This window comes from Leopardus geoffroyi, chromosome D4 (genome assembly GCF_018350155.1).
Source record: "Leopardus geoffroyi isolate Oge1 chromosome D4, O.geoffroyi_Oge1_pat1.0, whole genome shotgun sequence".
Lineage (NCBI taxonomy): Eukaryota > Metazoa > Chordata > Mammalia > Carnivora > Felidae > Leopardus > Leopardus geoffroyi.
Genome location: NC_059342.1, coordinates 17,885,450 through 17,905,363, shown reverse-complemented (window position 1 = coordinate 17,905,363; position 19,914 = coordinate 17,885,450). Strand labels below are relative to the sequence as shown.

Genomic DNA, 19,914 nt, shown 5'->3' with positions numbered 1-19,914 from the left:
AAATATTCCAAATATCTAATCAGGCGTAAAATTTGGTAAATCGCGAAAGAAAATTGATGCTCGGAAGAGGATATATTAATTAGAGACTTCATAAGAAACTCAACAGCCAGGCATGTGCTAATAGATGTTCATCAAATGTCCTGGTTTCCATCTGGACCCCTGAGAAGACAAGAATGAGGACAGGATGAAGGTCACGGTTCCAACAGGGAGATTCCGGGCCAATGATCTGGACCTCACCTAATTTTGTTCCCCACCCTTGACATTGGTTCTGTTAGGAATACGTTGGAATGCTTTCATTGATAATCCCAAAGCCTGAAAAGCTCAAAGAAAAATGATCTGGAATTGAGAGGATACTTGTAGATAGTATGGTAAACTAAACTCTATAGCCCATGCTCCTACAATATCCATAATGAGTTACAGGATTTCTCCAGATAAACGATTAACGTAACTGCCAAACCAGTGCACGGTAGGCAATGGGGGCTCAAGCGATATTTCTTGAGTAAAAGAATAAGGGACGTCCTGGTAATCTGAATATAGGGTTTTCTAATTATGAAAAAAAGGGAAAAGATTCAATTCTAATTTTTTTTTTTTTTTTGCTTATTTTCTAAAGGAGATTATTAAATATCCTTGTCAGGAAACCAGGAAAAGTTGTCGATGCACGAGATGCCTGTGTAAAAATTCACCAAAGATGATTAAAGTTTCATAACCCAAATGGGGCAAAAAAAGATGACTGCAGGGCAACTAGGCTGAACACGAGAAGTTTGGTTATTGCGTGCTGTGCCGTCTGTCCTCATTGCTTACCAGATTCTAGTCCCTGAAGGAACTTGGGGAATTCGCTTGCACTATATTTAGAACCTTTATTCATCACTCCATGGTGAGCCTCCCAAAGACAAAGGCTGAGTGTTATTCATCTTTCACTACCGCCTCGTCAAGTACCTAGAATATTATAATCACCCAGTGACTGTCTCCCGAATGCAATCGGGAATGAATGAACGAGTAATGAGTCTATCTGAGAAAACTTTAGGCAGTTTAGCTTCTTATTGTGATACCAAACACCAGGTCACTTCTGTCTGAAACACTCTCGATTGCCTCATTCATTTCATAAAATCGTTTTCCTACTTGGAACGGCCTGGGTAGACAGAGCGAAGAGATTCCCCTGCAGGGGATTCTGCCAGTCATACGGAGCCAAAGGTTCACCGAGGTAAGTGGAATCCTGTCTGCTTGAATGAGAGTAACTTTGAAACGGTCCTTTCCTTTGATGACACGTAAGATTTCGATTCTGCAACCCCCGGCAAGATTGTGAGAGACCTCTGTGCCCTGCTAAGAAGCTTAGAATGTTCCCTGTCGGTCATAAGGAGAAGTGATGAGTTTTAAAGACAAGACAAAGGGCAAGATTTACATACAAAACATTCTTCTTTGGCTGTACTAGTCCTGCTGAACTGAAAGTTGGAGCTCAAGCTGGGAGGATGGACGCTTTGGAAGGACTCTATGGCCCAAGTCCCTCTGGGAGCGGTTGGTTCTAACTGTGAGGACAAGAGGACACATTTCATAGACTTTCAGAAAGGAAGACAGGAGAGAAAGGCTTACTGGATGAGTAGCCCGGGAAAAGAAGAAATCACACGTTTTAGGAAGGTAGACAGGGTGAATCGTAGTGATAGCAACCAGTAAACAAATATACAAATGTTTGTAAAAATGATTCAACCACTCATTTCGTTTCCAGTTCTAATGTTCTGACTCTACAGGTCGAATGGGTTTAGCTGAATTTTTGCAAAGCGAGTTCCAAACTCAAACTGAAAGTGAAGTTAAATTTGACGCCAATTTAAAACGAGTTATGAAAATAAAGCTTTCGCGTGGTTAGAGTTTAGAACACGGAATAAATCAAGTTACATGCATCTCCTTACTGCAGAACTTCTCAGAGCCTTTAATATGCCTTTAAGCTCCCAAAGGGAGCATATAATAAGTGGCGTTTCTCAAGCCTACTTGATAGCAAAATCTTCCACCTACCCCTACCCCACTTTGGGGCATTTTATTAATTAGTGTTTTATGGACTTCAGGAAAGTCCTACAGACTTCAGGAAATATTCTCTTGGATATTTTGTCCCACTTATTTTGGCCATTCCTTAATAATCTCAAGACTGTATATTTACCTTCTTTAAGGAACATTCAGCAATATGAAATGGATTAAATGCAGAGATTATGGACAATCAAGACTTATTACAGCTTTCTGCATGATTAATTAGTATTTCAGTTTTAGTACCCTGGCCTTTTCAGAAGTGATCATGATTAAGACTGGTAACATAATTAGAGATTTTGCTATGTTCCAGAAACTGCTGCATATTTTACACGCATTAATCACATAATCGTCATGACAGGCCTATAAAGTAACTGCCAGCATTTAGCTCCATTTTACAGAGGAACAAACTGATCCTGAGAGAGGCGATTCACTTGAACAAGGTAAGAACGTACTGAAACCCACTGGAGAGTCGGAATCTACAGTCTGAGTGCATTAATCACCAGACTATACCATGTAGCTAATCACTCATTTCCGTATTATAATAAACAGCAATGCAACTGTGATCCTTACGTAAATTCATTCAGTATATGCAGCAAACCGGCATGGAATTCACCCGTGTATTTATTCACACATCTGGTCACTCATCACGAAACAGTGTTTTAGGTACTTGGGTTACAGTCGAGAACAAAACATTTCCATCTCGGGGCCTTTACGGGGGCGACAACTCGTCGGCAAGATAAGTAAATACACTAAACAGAAGGAGACAAGGGTTCAGAAGGGTTGGAGGGTGTGTATTTTATTGCGGACCAGAAGAAGCAGGCGGGGCCTCCCTGTCAGGACGGATTACATGAGGGTTCAGAGAAGAGCCCTGGGTTTCACATTAGAAGGTCACTGTTGGTCTAGATAAGAACGGCCTCGGTGCAGTGAGGGGTCGGGGTTCTGACGAGTTGCTTCAAGAGACGATGGAAAAAGAGCTCGTAGGGGGCAAGTATGAACAGTGGTTTCAAAGGGGAAAAGAAATGAGTCAGTAATTGGAAAAATACAAGTAGACTGCCAGAGGGCGTCTCCCCTCTTTCTTCAGAGATAGAATTAACAGTGTGTGGATGGCTGTCACACAGATGAGAGGGAAGTTTTGACGATGAAAGAAAAGAGAATTGATTGAGCCATGCCTGTAGTGGGGTGAGAAGGTAAGGCCTCCGTGAAGAAATGGAAGAGGGAGACTTAACATAGAAGGTGAGAACCTAATTCACCTCGGTAACAGGAGAAAAGCTCAGATATGTGGTCACGGATGATACAAGCAGGTCAGCTGGGCCAAAGAGAGCAGGAAGGACAACTTGTAAAATAATTTATAAGATTTCTTGGAGGCCCACATTCTGACTTGTTTCGCTGCGCCAAAAGTCTATTTTCTGCAAAACTGGGGAGAATGGTTAGCTACCTTATGAGATTATTGTGAAGATTAAAAGTCAGCATCCGGGGTGCCTGGGCGGCTCAGGTGGTGAAGCGTCTGATTTCGGCTCAGGTCAGGATCTCACCGTCCATGAGTTCGAGGCCCGCGTCGGGCTCTGCGCGGACAGCTCAGAGCCTGGAACCTGCTTCGGATTCTGTGTCTCCCTCTCTCTCTGGCCCTCCTCACTCATGCTATGTCTCTCTCTCTCTCTCTCTCTCAAAAATAAATTAAAAAAAATTTTTTTAAGTCATCATCTATTTGGGGGCTCACAAAAGTGACCATACTGTGACAGACTGGCAAATGTTAAGTGTCTTAGTATCATTATTATTATGATGGTTACCACCACACCATTACCACCTTCATCGTCGTCATCATTAATTGTACACAACCCGAATTATGTACCTTTAATTCTTGCTTTTAATCTTACAGTGCCTTAGCATCACGTAAAATGCAATCTCTGGGGAAAAGAGCAAGCTGTCGATTGTAATAGGGTTTGCTCAACATAGTTTGTCTAATGCAATGCTGGCACATGAATTCTAAAGGCTGTAAATTGAATCGATTCCGATGGTGTTAAAGTCTTTGGAAAGAGTGTTACATGCTACTGGCCCAAACGCTTATCTTATAGTCAACACATAGGGAGCATTTTTGAAATCCGATATTCGCTACGTTTTTTGATTAGCAAGCAGGGGAAATGGATGCAATCGATATTTGGATTCCCCGAGCCAAACCTATCCCCTTGATACGTAGGCTTCTCCCTCTTGCTGCCCCTCGTCACTGGTCGTGGTTGTCCGCCCCCGCCCCGTCCTACTCATCATCAACTCTTCCCTTCGACCTTCAGCTCTTACCTCCCCGCCACTTTCCCACACAGCACTTTCCCACACTTTCCCTAGAGAGCAGCGAGCTTTTACAATTGTGTATCCCCACAGGCCACTACTCTGCTGAAAACCTCTAATGGTTTTCTGTAATGGAATAAAATGCAAACACCCTCCATGGTTTAGAAAGCCCTGCTGAGCTGGCCCCTGCCTACCTCTCCAAGCCACCTTCTACTGCCTACTTTCTGTCCACATTGCTCGCAGCACCCAAATTAGCATTTTGTTCCGTGAACACACCTGATTATTCTCCCCTCGGGGTGCTTTGCCCTTGCTGTTCCTTCTGCAGAGAACATTCCTTCCACATGACCGGCATCGTGTCAATACTGTCCTCATTTATGTATCATCTCCTCACAGAGGACTCCCTATCCTTCTTAACCACAGCGGTTCTGTCCTTCCCTCTTTCCTGTTTATCTCATTTATAACACTTATCTTCAACTCATAGTCTTGATGGTTTCTAGGTTTGCTTCCTGTCTAATGACTAGAATGTAGAGACTTGTCTGCATTGCATACAAAACCTAGAGGTCTCCTTCACTGCTTTACCCACATTGACTACAAAGTGGGAGTACGCTAAGTTTAATAGAAAGAACAAATACATTTCAGTTCCCCTATTTTTGTAGATGATCCAGTGAAAACCCTAGTGGGCCAGAATGACTTTAAGCTGTCACATAGGTTTTTTTTTTAACTTCGCTACTTGAAGGAACTGTTGTAGTAATCATTTATTCCTTCATTCCTTACGTCACTCAGTCAATAAATCACTTATTTATTTCTCAGTTGCACTTTGTATACGTTTCAGGCAATCATTTTGTATATATTTGACCACGTACATTATATATATAAAGAACACAACTTAGAATAATCTCAAAGAACGTGAGATGTACTGTGCCGTTTGATGCCTGATGACAGAGATTTCTTTCCCCCGGAAGACTCCTATACTGCTTTAAAAATGTTAAACTATATATCCCCAGATATTCAGAGAAACAGCTCTTGGGAAAAGATAAATTCAAGACTACAAACACAGATACGTAGAATAGATCTGTGTATCAAGAAGTTGTCTTGATGAAACGGAAGATGTGCCCTTAAGGGCAAATGAAACTGAAGGTGAGGACAGACATAGGAAGGACAAAATATGGGCATGTAAGAACTCAGGAAGTCTATGAGTTTCTACTGTATTGTTTTTAATCCACCACTATAGGTAAACTCAATGGAATCATCTAGAATTCTGCAGTGTGGAAATGGTAGAGAAGGATGGGGGATCAAAGAGAAATATTAAGTTTTTTGGAAGGACACGATCTCTTTTCTGAAAAAAAGTATGCATACATACGTGTATAAATAAAATGTATTTCTCGAGCACCTATTATGTTTCAGATATTGTGCCGACTGCTTTATATGCATTATCGTCTCATTTCACACTCATAACATCTCTGTAAGTCAGTACTATTAGTCCCTTACTTTAGAAGAGGAAATGGAGAACAGAGGTAATTTGATCTATATCAGGTCAGAGAGCAGTAAATGACAGATTCTGGGCTCAACCCTGGATAAGTCCAAAGCCCATGTGTATTAAACGCTAAAAACCCTATCCTGTTGATCTAATCACATTTAAATGGGTCACTGCTGCTTTTCCATAATTGAATGTGCCAGGATAGGAGCCAGAGAATAATCTGTTGCTTTTAAGAGTGATTTCTTTTGTTATTACCTTAACTCTAAAAGTAAACGGTTCATTTTAAAGCTAACCCTACTTTTTTTTTTTTTTAAAGATTGGAACCTTGAAAGATCTTCGGTGAAATGTTGAATAAATTACGGTATGTCCATATTCTAAACATTTTTGAAACATTAAAATAAATGAGTTCTATCCTTTTGCATTGCCGTGGAAGAATGCCCACTACACCGTTAAGTGAAACTAGCAACACGCAGAGGCATGTGACCCGTCTGCTGTGTGAATGCATACACGAGTACAGAAAGGTGTAGTTCATACTCAACAAGGGTTATCTAGTTGGGTGGGAAATCTGTTTTCAATTTCAACTTTACAGTATGACTTATTATAATAGGCAAAGGTTGGGGCGCCCAGGTGGCTCTGTCGGTTGAGTGTCCGACTTCGGCTCAGGTCATGATCTCACTGCTTGTGGGTTCGAGCCCCGCATCGGGCTCTGTGCTGACAGCTCGGAGCCTGGAGCCGGCTTCGGATTCTATGTCTCCCTCTCTCTCTGCTCCTGTCCTACTCGCATTCTGTCTCTGTCCCTCTCAAAAATAAATAAACTTTACAAAATAAATAAATAAATAAATAAAGCATAGGTTAATTTCGTACTTAATAGCGAATACAGAGTAATTTTTAAAAATAGGATTTGTGGGGCGCCTGGGTGGCTCAGTCGGTTAAGCGGCCGACCTCGGCTCAGGTCATGATCTCACGGTCCGTGAGTTCGAGCCCCGCGTCGGGCTCTGTGCTGACAGCTCAGAGCCTGGAGACTGTTTCAGATTCTGTGTCTCCCTCTCTCTGACCCTCCCCCGTTCATGCTCTGTCTCTCTCTGTCTCAAAAATAAATAAACGTTAAAAAAATAAATAAATAAATAAAAATAAATAAATAAAAAAATAAAAATAGGATTTGTTTCTGGGGCGCCTGGGTGGCTCAGTCGGTGAAGCCTCCGACTTCGGCTCAGGTCATGATCTCACTGTCCGTGAGTTCGAGCCCCGCGTCGGGCTCTGCGCTGACAGCTTAGAGCCTGGAGGCTGCTTTGGATTCTGTGTCTCCCTCTCTCTCTGACCCTCCCCCGTTCATGCTCTGTCTCTGTCTCAAAAATAAATAAACATTAAAAAAAAATTTTTTTTAAATAGGATTTGTTTCTAAATATAATCTTCCTATAAGTTTGAATAACTTCCTCAGAGGATCTTCTTTCTTATCTTAATCCTTTCCTCCTTCAACCAAAGTACCATATGTTTAATGTGCTTTACACACTGAACTTCCCGTTAAGATTTCTACTGAAAGATTCCCTAGAGAAAATAAATTTGAAAACCACTGGTCCACATCACCTGATTCAGTGGCCACTATTGAATATGGGGCATTCTCTGTCTGTATGTACAGTCAGGAGATTATTCATTACTAGTTACTAACATAAGGATATTAATGAGAAATTCCAGCCTACTCTTTATTAGAGTAAACGCCATACACATACAACTTGAAAATTAAAGACAAACTAGGCTTGATTTATTAACTTGAATGACCATTCAATCGATGGCACAGAGAGATGGTACACTAATCTGTAGCCCAGGGCTTTGGTCACGGAATCCCCAGTTTACTTGGAGTACATTCATTTGGTGTTCAGATACCTTGAAAGGAAAATTCTAGGCAACGATTTAAAACCCTGTTCTATGACTTTAGAGGGCTCTCAAGTATCTAAAAATGGACAGAATTAGAAAGTATGTCTTAACCACGCCTGAACGAGCCTTCAGTGAGGACGTACATCCTGGACAAGTACATAAGCGTTTCCTTTCAGTCTATTTCAAAATGACCAGGAGACAGCTCAGCTCACGGTCTTGCGATCAAACCCTAACACCAATCCCACAAAGGTGGAAGAAGCATTATTGTTTGTACTTCAGCCGCAACACGACATTGACCAACGGCATGCATCCCACTGCTCCAAATCTGGGCCAAATATACATCCATCCTGCGGTTGGCACAATCCGTAGTAAATTAAATGACATTCAACCAACATTCACGGAGTACTCGCTAGAGCTCCATGTACCCTCTGGGTTTTTCAAAGCCCCTAAGGATAGATAGAGCACAACTCTGCTATCTAGGGACATACAGTTCCACGAGGAAAATACAGGCAAGAATATCTCTGATATAAAGCACACTGTGATCACGACGATACGTAACACTAGTAAGAAGGCGAAGTTTAGCAGGTGCGGGGTAGGGATTGCTTGCCCTTAGTTCTAGTCTGGGCAGTGAGCAGACTTCGGGAGACAGGCAGCATTTTCACTGAGGCTTGACGGTGGAACAGAATCAGCTGTATAGGAAGAGGACCCAGGGATGAGGCGGGGATGCGCGGGGGATGTGATAAAGGACAGGAAGAATGGAATCCGCTTACATTTCAAAAAGTAAAAGGAGATGGTGAAGGAAAGGAAGGGTGGGCCCAGATCATGATTAAAATGTATGCTTTCAGTCACCCAAAGTTGCATTCACCAGTAAGAAACAGAAGGGAGTGGCCTCTGATGGAATGCTCCTTCTTCCATGGTTAGAAGTACACAGCAACCTTATTTTTACTGAATTAATTAAAATAAGATAGGGCTTTTTCAGATCTGTAATTTGAAGAAAACATTTTATTACATTAGGTTATGTGGCCAGTTTTTGCAGAGGAGGAACGGTGAGTGGATTTTTTAGTGAAATCAAGGAAAATGACGATGGGCTGAGCTGCCTGGTTAGGGGACTTGGGAGGCAGCATAAAAATATTATTGTCCTGGGACAGCAGTGGAGCCAAGGGAGTAAGAAAGGGGGAGGCCCAGAGGGGCACTGCTGGTGACCCGTGGCACCGACTGGAGACACTGAGTATCTTCACATCTCCATCTCGCAGTGCTGAGTATTTATTTCTCCAAATGCAAGATTCACGTGTATTAATGAATGGATTTTTCTCTGAGCAAATCTAAGCATCCAAATACACCTCTGTTCTTGTCAGGGGAAACTCTCTAGCTCTTAGCCCGTTTTCCGAATGGATGCAACACACGGTTCCAAAGCTAAACGCGCCTCTTTCCCGGCTCAGCTCTGAGCTCCATTCATTCCTCTAGACTGAAGGACTGGAACCCACGGGTGGGTTCACAGGAGAATCATCACCGATTGACCGAGCAGGAGCTTTTAAACCTACCATTCTAACGCCGTTTTCAAAGGCTTGCCGGGTGAGTGGAGCCGGTCCGTCCACGGTCTTGCCATCGTCATCCGGGCCCCAGCTGGCACTGTAGATATGCACGTGCTGGGGATTGAAGCTAACCGATTTCGCTTCAACCATGTCTGTGACATCTCCATCCAGCATCCGAACCCCTTCCAGACAGAAGGGAATTAGCTTGAATAGAGGCTTCACTATATAACACCCGAACAGCCCAAGACATACTCCAATCACAGCATTTGGGGGGCAAAGAATACACTTAATCAACAGTTATGTGAGCATATCCTCTCCCCCCTCCCCCCCAAAAAGGATAACGTAGACTCTTCTGAAGCTTTCCTGGAGAGAAAGTAAATTATGTTGTCCACGATGGAGGAAAACTTCTTTCAAATCTTTTTTATCCGTTATTCTCCTTTTTAACGTTCCCACAATTTCTCCCTTCCCTTTGCCCCTGTCTTCAGAGAGTACTTGACAGAGAGAACCCCAGGCAATCCATCTTCCCTAAATTTCTCTTCATTAGGTAACTTGGGTTCATAATTGGTATAAAGCATTCTGACCTTAGCGAGCTCACCAAATTTGGAAAGCGGCCAAGTTAGGTGGGTCTAATTTCCTCCTTATTTAATATTATCTCCTAATCTGTAAGACTGATGTGAACTTAATATATTATTTCTTTGCCAAGTTATTTATGAGTCAAATAATAAATGAGAATGCTCTTGGAGCATGGAACGCATCAAATAATTCTCAAAGGGTTTTAATAATGTTTAGTCATTAATCTTCATTTAAGTATAGTCCTGCCCGACAGACAGGAATTTATTATTAACCTTAATAGGCAAAAATAAACAGAGATATGCAAAAATAAATTACAGGTCAAACGTCAGGCTTTCCTTCTTTCCTTTTATTTTTAAGACTTGAAACATCAGAACATCTAATTATTAAGTAAACCTCTCTCTCCTTCAGCTTCAGCTAAATACCATCACCGAGAGACTGTAGTATTTTACAATCCTATCTTTATGGTCCAAATTCACTCCTTTGAAAAACCTTGTTATCCAGTAGGATTTCAAGTTTTTATGGCTACCAACACATTTTTATTATAAAACTGCAAAGCAGGCCAGCTTTAACGCTATGTGGTTTGAGGTGGACTTCTGGTAGAAAATAAACCTATTTTTGAAAAAATACTGTACCTTCTTTGTGCTTTAAAAAATGATTTAACTGTTAACTCTAAAATTTACAAACATAAAAAAATAGAATGACAATGAGCATTGATATCAACAATACTCAAGAACTGTTAACATTGTGCCTGATTTGCAGCGGAACCTTCTTATGCCATGTGACAGATAGGTCACTATACCCTTTTATATAGTGACCTGTCATGTGGCGTAAAAAGGTTCTGCTGAAAATCATACATATCATACACACACACACACACACCCTATATATATATATATATATATATATATATAATTTTTTTTTTTTTTTTTTACAAAAGAACAACAGAAATAAACACTCAGGACACATTAAATATCCTCAAAGCCTCCCTAAAGACATTGCACTTGATTGTTCCATCTCTTGGCTGTCTTTTCTGCTAGACTTTTGGATTTTTAAAGACCTATATAACAGATGATACGGAGAACAAAGGTTGTAAAACAAGTCACTTTAAAAATTATGAAATGGAAACTGCACTCAGAAGGCATGTCGACACTGTGTTTTGTGGGAGTAAAAAGCCTGGCTTTCTGCATATACTAGGTCCTAAGTAGCCACTGGTTTGCTTTAATTTGACATGAATATTCAAAATTCATCTGCACGGTTTTTACTAAAAAAAGATGGGCTACTTCATATTCTTCAATTTTTTACTTCTTGCCATTTCAAAGCATCAAATGGAACTACAGTTGACCATTGAACAACTCAGAGTTAGATGTGCTAGCCCTTCCCCACCGCCGTGCAGTCAAAAACCCACGTACAACTCTGACTCCCCCAAAACTTAACTCCTCTTGGCTGGAAGCCTTACCTCTAACATAAACCATCGATGAACATGTATTTTGTATGATATATGTATTATATATTGATTGCATTCTTACAATAAAATATTAGAGCAAAGAAAAGGTTATGAAGGAAATCTTATGGAAGAGATAATGCATTTCCTGTACTGGACTGTATTTATTGAAAAAACTCTGCGTATAAGTGGACCCGCACAGTTCGAACCTGTGTTGTTTAAGGATCAACTGTATTTTATTGGGACAAAGAGGTCTGAAATAAACACTGGACTATATAACTTCCTGGAGCAGGCGTGGCAGGTCCATGAAAAAAAAGAAATGCTGGATGAAATCCTATCGAGAGGGTAAATATACTAGTTTTCTGACCGCAAGTTAACAAATGGGAATTTTGCTTCCTCAAGTTTAAAGATGAAAGGCTGCTTTTTCTTTATCTGATGGCAAGCCTCCATGCTTTGGGTCTGGGGGTTAAATTTCTACCTCAGTATGTTCTTGTTCTGGGGATGACAGAGCATTTGTGAGTCATTGCCAGACATTCATTTCCTCGCGGAAGCCCCGTGCACTAGCCCCGCTCATCTGAGAGTTCACACCTTCGTTCCCTGAAGGTCAGCGAGTGCTGGGGTAGCACTAGAAAGTAATGACGGGGACACGGATGTGTGTCAGTGTACGTGAGGGACTGTGTGTATCTGGGACGTCACGAAGGGTTGATGAGGCAGCCACCGTAGCCACTTGATTCTCTGAGACTATCGGGTGTCCAGCCACCTCATCACTCTTCAGGGGAAATTTCTGTCTCTCTTCTTCAGCTCCTTCGTGAACCTTCCCCTTGACACACAGCAGATGCTCTCAGAGTACAGCTAATTCCTGGTTAACAGGCTGCCATACTCTAAGAATTCAGTGTGAAATAAAGGAGAGAAAGGGCAAATGTACTGAGCACTGACATTCAAGCAGTGTCAGAAAACCTTTCCTTAGCACCGTTACCATAGACCCCAAACATTTCATGTTACAAGGCCTCTACACTTACCCTAGAAAGGACTGTTATCTTTATTTTTTTAGATCCAATTCTATTTACCACTTGACAACAAAGAGTGTACCGGAAACAAAGATGTCGGTCTAGTAACCGGGAACTTCATTCATCTGTGACACCGGTTAGGAGACCTCCCCCCCACCCCGGGGGACACCTTCCGAGCCACTAGCATCTCTAGTCTCTCTCTTAATGTGTTCTTCCCATTGGTGTGTGACTGAGGCAGTAGGCTATAGCTAACAAATATGCTAACAGATGGGAAAGTAAGAGTTTGCTTCTATTAATGCCTAGATTTATACTACTTTGGTTGGGCCCTTGGAGTAGGCATCTGTCTATTTGAGTTTGTGCAGGCATGTGTACTGTATACACATAATCTGGAATTATTAACAGTACAGTATCACTACATTGTGGGGCTACAAAAGGAGGTTTTACTGCTTGCCAATTTCACTTCAATTACAAGTAACTTTTTGTAAAGCGTAAGGACAAAGAAAAAAAATGGGTTTTCTGTTTTGACGTAACTTCGAAATGTTTCTTTCCCTAGAGATGTGATGGGCTCGTATTTATGTTATCAGTTCTCTCTGACCCAGGCAGCGATTATATAGTTTGGGATAGAGCTGTCAATGAGCCCCCCGCCCCCCATCTTCGTGACTCAACATTTTTTTTCACACCTGTTTTAAAGAAAGACATGTCTGTGTTTGCGACACTTTAGGGAGACGGCTTCAAAAGCCTTTAAACCGTATTAATAACACATGCTAAGGTGGTCATTTTCGGCAACAGGTGAACACTACTGTGCACTCAGCTCCCTGTCTTGAGCTCACAAAGGGTTCCGCATCCGCCTAGGTTTGTTTCCCATACCTCCGATCTTGGCATTGAAAGCAATTCCGACTGTGCAGTGAGAGTTGTTTGCTGCGGCTGCCACTTCTCCAGCACAGCGGGTCCCATGCCTGCAGGGAGAACACACACACTTGCTAAAGTACGACTTTCCATCCTTACAAACCCAAAAAACATCACTGCCACCATTCAGACTTCAAAGTGGTGAAGAATGCAGCAAGCTGTGGATGTTGCTGGAACTTCTGTCTCAATAGCACAGAGCCTGTCCACTGCAAACTTTGAGCATTTCATTATATTCTGTTTGGGATTACAGTAAAACCTTTGGTTTTGAGCATAATTTGTTCCGGAAACATGTTCGTCATCCAAAGCACTCGTATATCAAGGCAAATTTCAAGAACCATCGGCTGAGGTGTGATCATGACATTCGGTGCCATGTACTACTCATATTGCAAGACATCGCTCATTTATCAAGTTAAAATGTTTTAGAAAGGTTCTTGTCTTGCAGAGCACTCTCAGAACAAGTTACTCAGAATCCAAGGTTTTACTGTATATTCCTGAAACATATATACACATGTATGTATATATGTATATATAAAATCTCCTTGAAAGCTAACATCAAATGGTATGTTTCTTTGTATTCTCTCAACTTCCATTGTCCAATATGGTAACCACCAGACATCCATGGCCATTCAGTACTTGAAATGTGACTAGTGTGACCTTATTTCAACTTTCTTTAAATTTAAGAACTAGTATTCAATTCAATTATTACAAAATTTAAGAATGTCGCTACAGGAGAATCTACTTCTTAAACTGTAAACTAAAATACAGATCAGGTATCTTCAGTGAAAATCTACCATCTAAAATGTGATATGCCATAAATACACATTGGATTTCTAAGATTTGATATGAAAAAAGCAATGTGAAATAATCCCCTAATACTTGTTTTATATACATGACATGGAATATTTTTTTTAATAATATATATCATCAATATTTATTTCACCTGTTTCCGCCATTTTACTGCTCTTTAAAAACGTGGCTACTTGGGGCGCCTGGGTGGCGCAGTCGGTTAAGCGTCCGACTTCAGCCAGGTCACGATCTCGCGGTCCGTGAGTTCGAGCCCCGCGTCGGGCTCTGGGCTGATGGCTCAGAGCCTGGAGCCTGTTTCCGATTCTGTGTCTCCCTCTCTCTCTGCCCCTCCCCCGTTCATACTCTGTCTCTCTCTGTCCCAAAAATAAATAAAAACGTTGAAAAAAAAAATTAAAAATGTGGCTACTAGAAAAGCAAACATCTTTTTCTGAAAACCATTCCATTCATTTCTCACCACAGTGACTTTGTTCCTTGATCAGAAAAAATCCTTTAACTGAAAGGACTTCTAAAATCATCCTATCCGAGGATAGCAGAGAAGTTCCAAGTGCAAAGTATAATCTGATTAGAGATGTTGACCTAACACTGTATTGAGAAGAATTCTGAGATATGGCCGAGCCAGAGAAAGGAGACTAGGGCCGATGACGACTGTGTGTTCGAGATGCAGACGAGGGATGTAATATCCACAATAGCGTATTTGTCATTGCTACTCAAGCCCAAGGCTCATTCCTTTGCCCTCAGTTTTAGAGATGAGGGTGCTTAAGGAGGCCCTGAGATGGAGAGGCCTGAGTGCCTCACTCAATTAAACGTCCAACTCTTGATCTCGGCTGAGGTCGTGAAGTTAGGGTTCATGAGTTCGAGCTCCACATTGGGCTCTGGGCTGATGGTGTGAAACCTGCTTTGGAATCTGTCTCGCCTTCTCTCTGCCCCTCCCCTACTTGTGCTCACTTGCTCTCTTGCTCTCCAAAAATAAATGAATAAACTTAAAAAAAAAAAAAAAAAAAAAAAAGGAGGCCCTGAGATGTAGAGAGATATGCTGAAAGCAGCCCAAACATTACTTTTTACTTTATAGAAGAGACCACACTCATCATGGGCTATGACTAGCATCTGTGCAACTGTAAACAAGTTACTGCTTATGATGGATAGGTACACACACAAGTTTAGACAACAGAGAAATACCCTGCTTCATCCACTTAGTAACGTCATACATATCTTCCTATGTGAATAGTCAACATGTCAGTTAAAAGCTTACTGTTAACTCACATCATCTTTTAAATGGTGCACCCTACCGGCCTCCCCCCCCCACCCAATCTCTTTCACAACTCACTTATTCCTGGAAATTTACCCAGCATTTCACTAATATTAACAAGGCTATGAAGAAAAATCTTGAGTGTTTATATCATTTTATACCTTGGGATAAACTCCTAGAAGTGGAATTACTCCATCAAAGAGTACAGAATACACCGTCAATTTGTTCAGATGTTTAAAGTAATAAAACTAAATCTCAAAAAACCCCTGCAAGATGGATAAATGTTATTACAAAGCATCAAATTTCTGTGCATCACACACAAAAAGGAAATACCATAAGCCTACTTGAATGACAATATGAAGAATGGAGAAAATATCGGAGCAAATCCCTGTGTCCATAAACCCCTATGAATGAGTTTTTCAATCTTTTTCATCCTTGCCAATTGGACATGAAAAACGTTACCTCATTGTTACTTCCCTTTCTATCCCCTCAGATTACATTTGATGTTGTACATCTTTTCAAATACTTATTAGCAATTTCTCTTTCTTGCTTTGTGAATAACATTTTCATGCCTTTTGCCCATATCTGTTGCATATACATTCCCAGATATGTTATTTGGAACACAGCAATCTTATGGCAATTTTAGGTCATTCTACACAGTAATTAATTTTGAGGCACTCCCAACTATCTTGCCATTCTGGCATTTGATTGTACCACTTTAATCATCAGAAAAATGATCCATTTTTAAAGGAAAATAATATTTCTTAATATTTTTTAATGTTTATTTTTGAGAGAGAGACAGAGTGTGAGGAGGGGAGGGGCAGAGAGAGACAGAGACAGAGACAGAGACAGAATCTGAAGCAGGCTTCAGATTCTGAGCTGTCAGCACAGAGCCGGACGCAGGGCTTGAACCCAAGAACCTCGAGATCATGACGTGAGCTAAAGCGGAAGCTTAACCGACTGAGCCATTCAGGTGTCCCGGAAAATAGTTATTTCTTTTGTAAATTGCAACCTAAACTACCAATTTTACCTACCCCTGAACCCAGCAATTATTTCCTGTGACTCTTCATTAGTCTCTGACTGCATATCATTGCATGGTGTAAGTTATTTTTTTCTCAAATGTCGAATTCCCTTTGTGAGTCCATTTTTCTTACACTTCATTGTATCTATTACTAATTAAGGCAAGTGCTACAGGATCATTAAGGATCTGATTTTAATTCTCCAATTGTTATTTGTAAGTCCATTGTGACAGGCTTGTCCATTGTGTTATGGATTTGATGTTTTCTGCAGTTCTGTCAATTTTTATTTTATTTAGAGTGGAATTATTAAATCTTGCTAGTGAAACTATTTATGAATATGTAGTAAAACTCTAGGAATCCTATAGCAAAAAAAATTAAAATAAAGATACAGGTTAATAATTAAATTATATACCTTTTTTGCTCCCTTGACTGTCAAACATTCATATCAGTTATAGCTCTTATAAATACAATATAGTTATGTTTTCTTTGAATCTAGGCTATATTTGTCCTTTATTGAGAGTAAGTATATTTACAGTGACTATATCCATTGTTATATGATATATTTATGTTCATTTCTGTATGGATGTCATCCATACTATTCGCTAGTGTTTCTCATAGCTATTTGATCATAAATCCCTAACATCACAAAGTCTAAAGTCATCGACACTTTTTTCAACTTTCCCCAAACAATACAGACTACACTGTTTAAACTGTGATTACTCACCTCTTAACAAATAAGTTCCCCATGATTCTAGTTGTACCTTTTTTTTTAACCTTTGAAACTATCCATTTGTGCCACTGCTTTGAATAACCAATGTTTGTTTAGATTTACCAATATTCTTTGCTCTATCTGTTTTTGTGGTTCATAACTCCCTTTTGGGATCACTGACTTCTTTCTGAAGAACATCCTATAAATGTGTCCATCAGAGAGTCTTTTGGGAGCCTCAGAAAACTATTTTACTCTTGTTCTTGAGAAAGAACTTCACTGGGTATATAAATGTAGACTAACAGCACTTCAAAGAGGCTATTCCACTGTCTTCTAGTTCCATTGCTTCTGGTGAGAAATCAGCCATCTTGGCAATTGAGTTCTCTCTGGATACTTTTCAGATCTTGTCTTTGTCTTTTCTACTCTGTAGGTTCATTAAGACGTTGTTAGGATTTTTTTTCTTTCCTGCAATTCCTAAACCAGTGATTAAATGTTTAAATCTTCAGAAGTCTCAGGGCGCCTGGGTGGCACAGTCGGTTGAGAGTCCGACCTCAGCTCAGGTCATGATCTCGCGGTTCGTGAGTTCGAGCCTCTCATCGGGCTCTGTGCTGACAGCTCAGAGCCTGGATCCTGCTTCGGATCCTGTGTCTCCTTTTCTCTCTCTCTCTGCTCCTCCCCTGCTTGCACTCTGTCTCTGTCTCTCTCTCGAAAATAAATAAACAGTAAAAAATTAAAAAAAAAATCCTCAGAAGTCTCAGCTCATAACTTTGAAAATTACCTTACTCTTTAATTGCACCTTCAGACTTTCCATATCTTTTTCTCTCTGGGCTGCTCTCTATGTAACTTGCTCAGTTTTATATAACACTTACCTTCGGCCATGACTAACTTGCTATTTAATCCATTCACTACATTACTCACATCGATCATTAGATTTTTCAAGTTCCTTTTCGAACCCGCCTGGTTAATTTGAACAGTCTCTTCAAAAACAAAACACTTTTCAATTGAATGTACTGGCACATACATTTCTTGGTATGTGTGAATGATATGTGATAATTCTAAAATACGTGAATCTAATTCTGCTTCTTTTGCTGCTGGTTTGTTTTCATGGTATTATTTTCCCCATGTGGTTGGCAAACCATCCATTCAGAAGGCTTTTATCTTTGTGAATTCTTTGAGGATGGAAGGGACGATGCATTAGGAGTTTCTGTTTTATGCAGAAGTCTTCTCTCACCTCAGTGAACCAAGGTCTTACCTCCTGCCATCCCTGTGCTTTAAAAAATCCCGCTCCAGGCTGGCTGGCATTGGCTGAAAAAATTCCTAGGGCCCACCTATTGCCTACCTAGGTGACGCTTCTGAGAGAAATACTCCAGCTATCCCCTTAGCTCAACCATGTACTAAAAATTTCTTTAAGATTTTCCCAGGAGTTTTAGATGTGCTACAGGAGGAAAGATTTAATTGAGTATCTTTTCGACCACAGTATTTTTAAAACGTAAGAACTAACTTGGCTCTGTACTCCTCAAATGCAATAAAACCCTGCACATATTATGCTCGTCATTAATGTACAGTGAATTCTCCTAAGTGAAGAACAGAGTGACTATTTCCTTCTAAAAACATTTCTTACACAGATTTCTGTACATTGCTCTAGATCGTGAGCAATGACGAACCATTTGGGGGAAACAGAGAAGTTATCGCTCTACCGCAGATGCATCTATTTCAAATACTGGTTAAATAATATTTGGAACATACTGTAATTGAGGGTCCAAGTTGCTAGCTCAACTGCATTCAAACAGCTCCCTCTCTTCAGGTGACAGTGATCATTACCCCATGTAAAGTACCTGTCATCTTTTGTATTTTTATATCTTGGTTGGATTCAGTGTTTTGACTTGGATTTAAGATAGATCAGGGGTATCTGAGTGGCCCAGTCGGTTTAGCATCCGACTTCAGCTCAGGTCATGATCTCGGGGTTCATGGGTTCAACCCCCGGTGTCAGGCTCTGTGCTGACAGCTCAGAGCCTGGAGCCTGCTTTGGATTCTGTGTCTCCCTCTCTCTCTCTGCCCCTCTCCTGCACATGTTCTCTCTCTCTCTCTCTCTCTCTCTCTCTCTCTCTCTCTCTCCTCTCTCTCTTCTCTCTCTCTCTCTCTCTCTCTTTCAAGAAAAATAAACATTTAAAAAATTCAAAAAAAAAAAAGATCATGTAACAATGGATATCATCATGACCTGTTCAAGTACGTCAACAAGATTAAGTTTATTGCTTCTCTCAAAGAACAAGGGTGGTCAGCATTAAGAATATTTATGATGTCAGTCAAATATAAAGGTCACAAAACAGACCAAAGTCGGTGTTTCAGATGTATCTTTCTTCAGAGATAACAGAGTATAGGCATATAGATTACTGTCAGCCAAAGAGAACAGTTCCAGTAGATTTTAGTCCAGAAAACAATATGCTCATTATCCTACACTCTGAGCCACAGCACCTAAATATGAATTTATCAGCCAACTCCCATGCAACACCGCGTGGAAAATTAGTCGTTTAGTTTCCTTGCCTATCATCATGATAACACTAATACTCATTATTTTCTGAGACCACGGAAGGTAACCCAATGATACAAACTATAATGGACATTTAGACCAACGGCAAAATGAAATGGACATCATGTAATATAAAGTGGATGCAGACGAACTAGGAAGTAAAAAGCGCATCACATCTCTGATTCTCTTAGGCATATTATCATTGCTGCCGGTACTGTAGTAAGTGAAAAATGTTCTATCACAGAATTTTTTACTTGAAGAAACCATTTTGGCTCGGAAAGAGCATCTTGATAAAGAGGTGATGACAGCCTCTGTCCTACCATTTCAAGTTTTCTCATCTACTACGTTATCTGTTCCCAACAATAAACCACTGAAATTAAAGGTCTCCAGAAGTTTTACCCAGGGTCTATGATTGAAAAGAAAGAAAACGAGATCAGAGAGTGCCTGTTCACTCATTCCTACAATGTTCTGAACTCATACAGGGGAAGCGAAGGGAGTATAGAGTATA

General features: G+C 40.6%; 1 protein-coding gene across 3 annotated transcripts in view; it reads right to left on the bottom strand.

Moving 5' to 3' along the window:
• PCSK5 (proprotein convertase subtilisin/kexin type 5) overlaps window positions 1-19,914 on the bottom strand; it is a 460,872-nt gene that overhangs the window by 276,055 nt on the left and 164,903 nt on the right. For all 3 annotated transcript variants that reach the window (XM_045468528.1, XM_045468529.1, XM_045468530.1), the window contains exons 6-7: window positions 13,063-13,151; window positions 9,184-9,356 (exon numbers count right to left, since the gene is read on the bottom strand). In XM_045468528.1, the coding sequence (XP_045324484.1) occupies window positions 9,184-9,356; window positions 13,063-13,151 (262 nt within the window). The remainder of the gene's footprint in view (window positions 1-9,183; window positions 9,357-13,062; window positions 13,152-19,914) is intronic.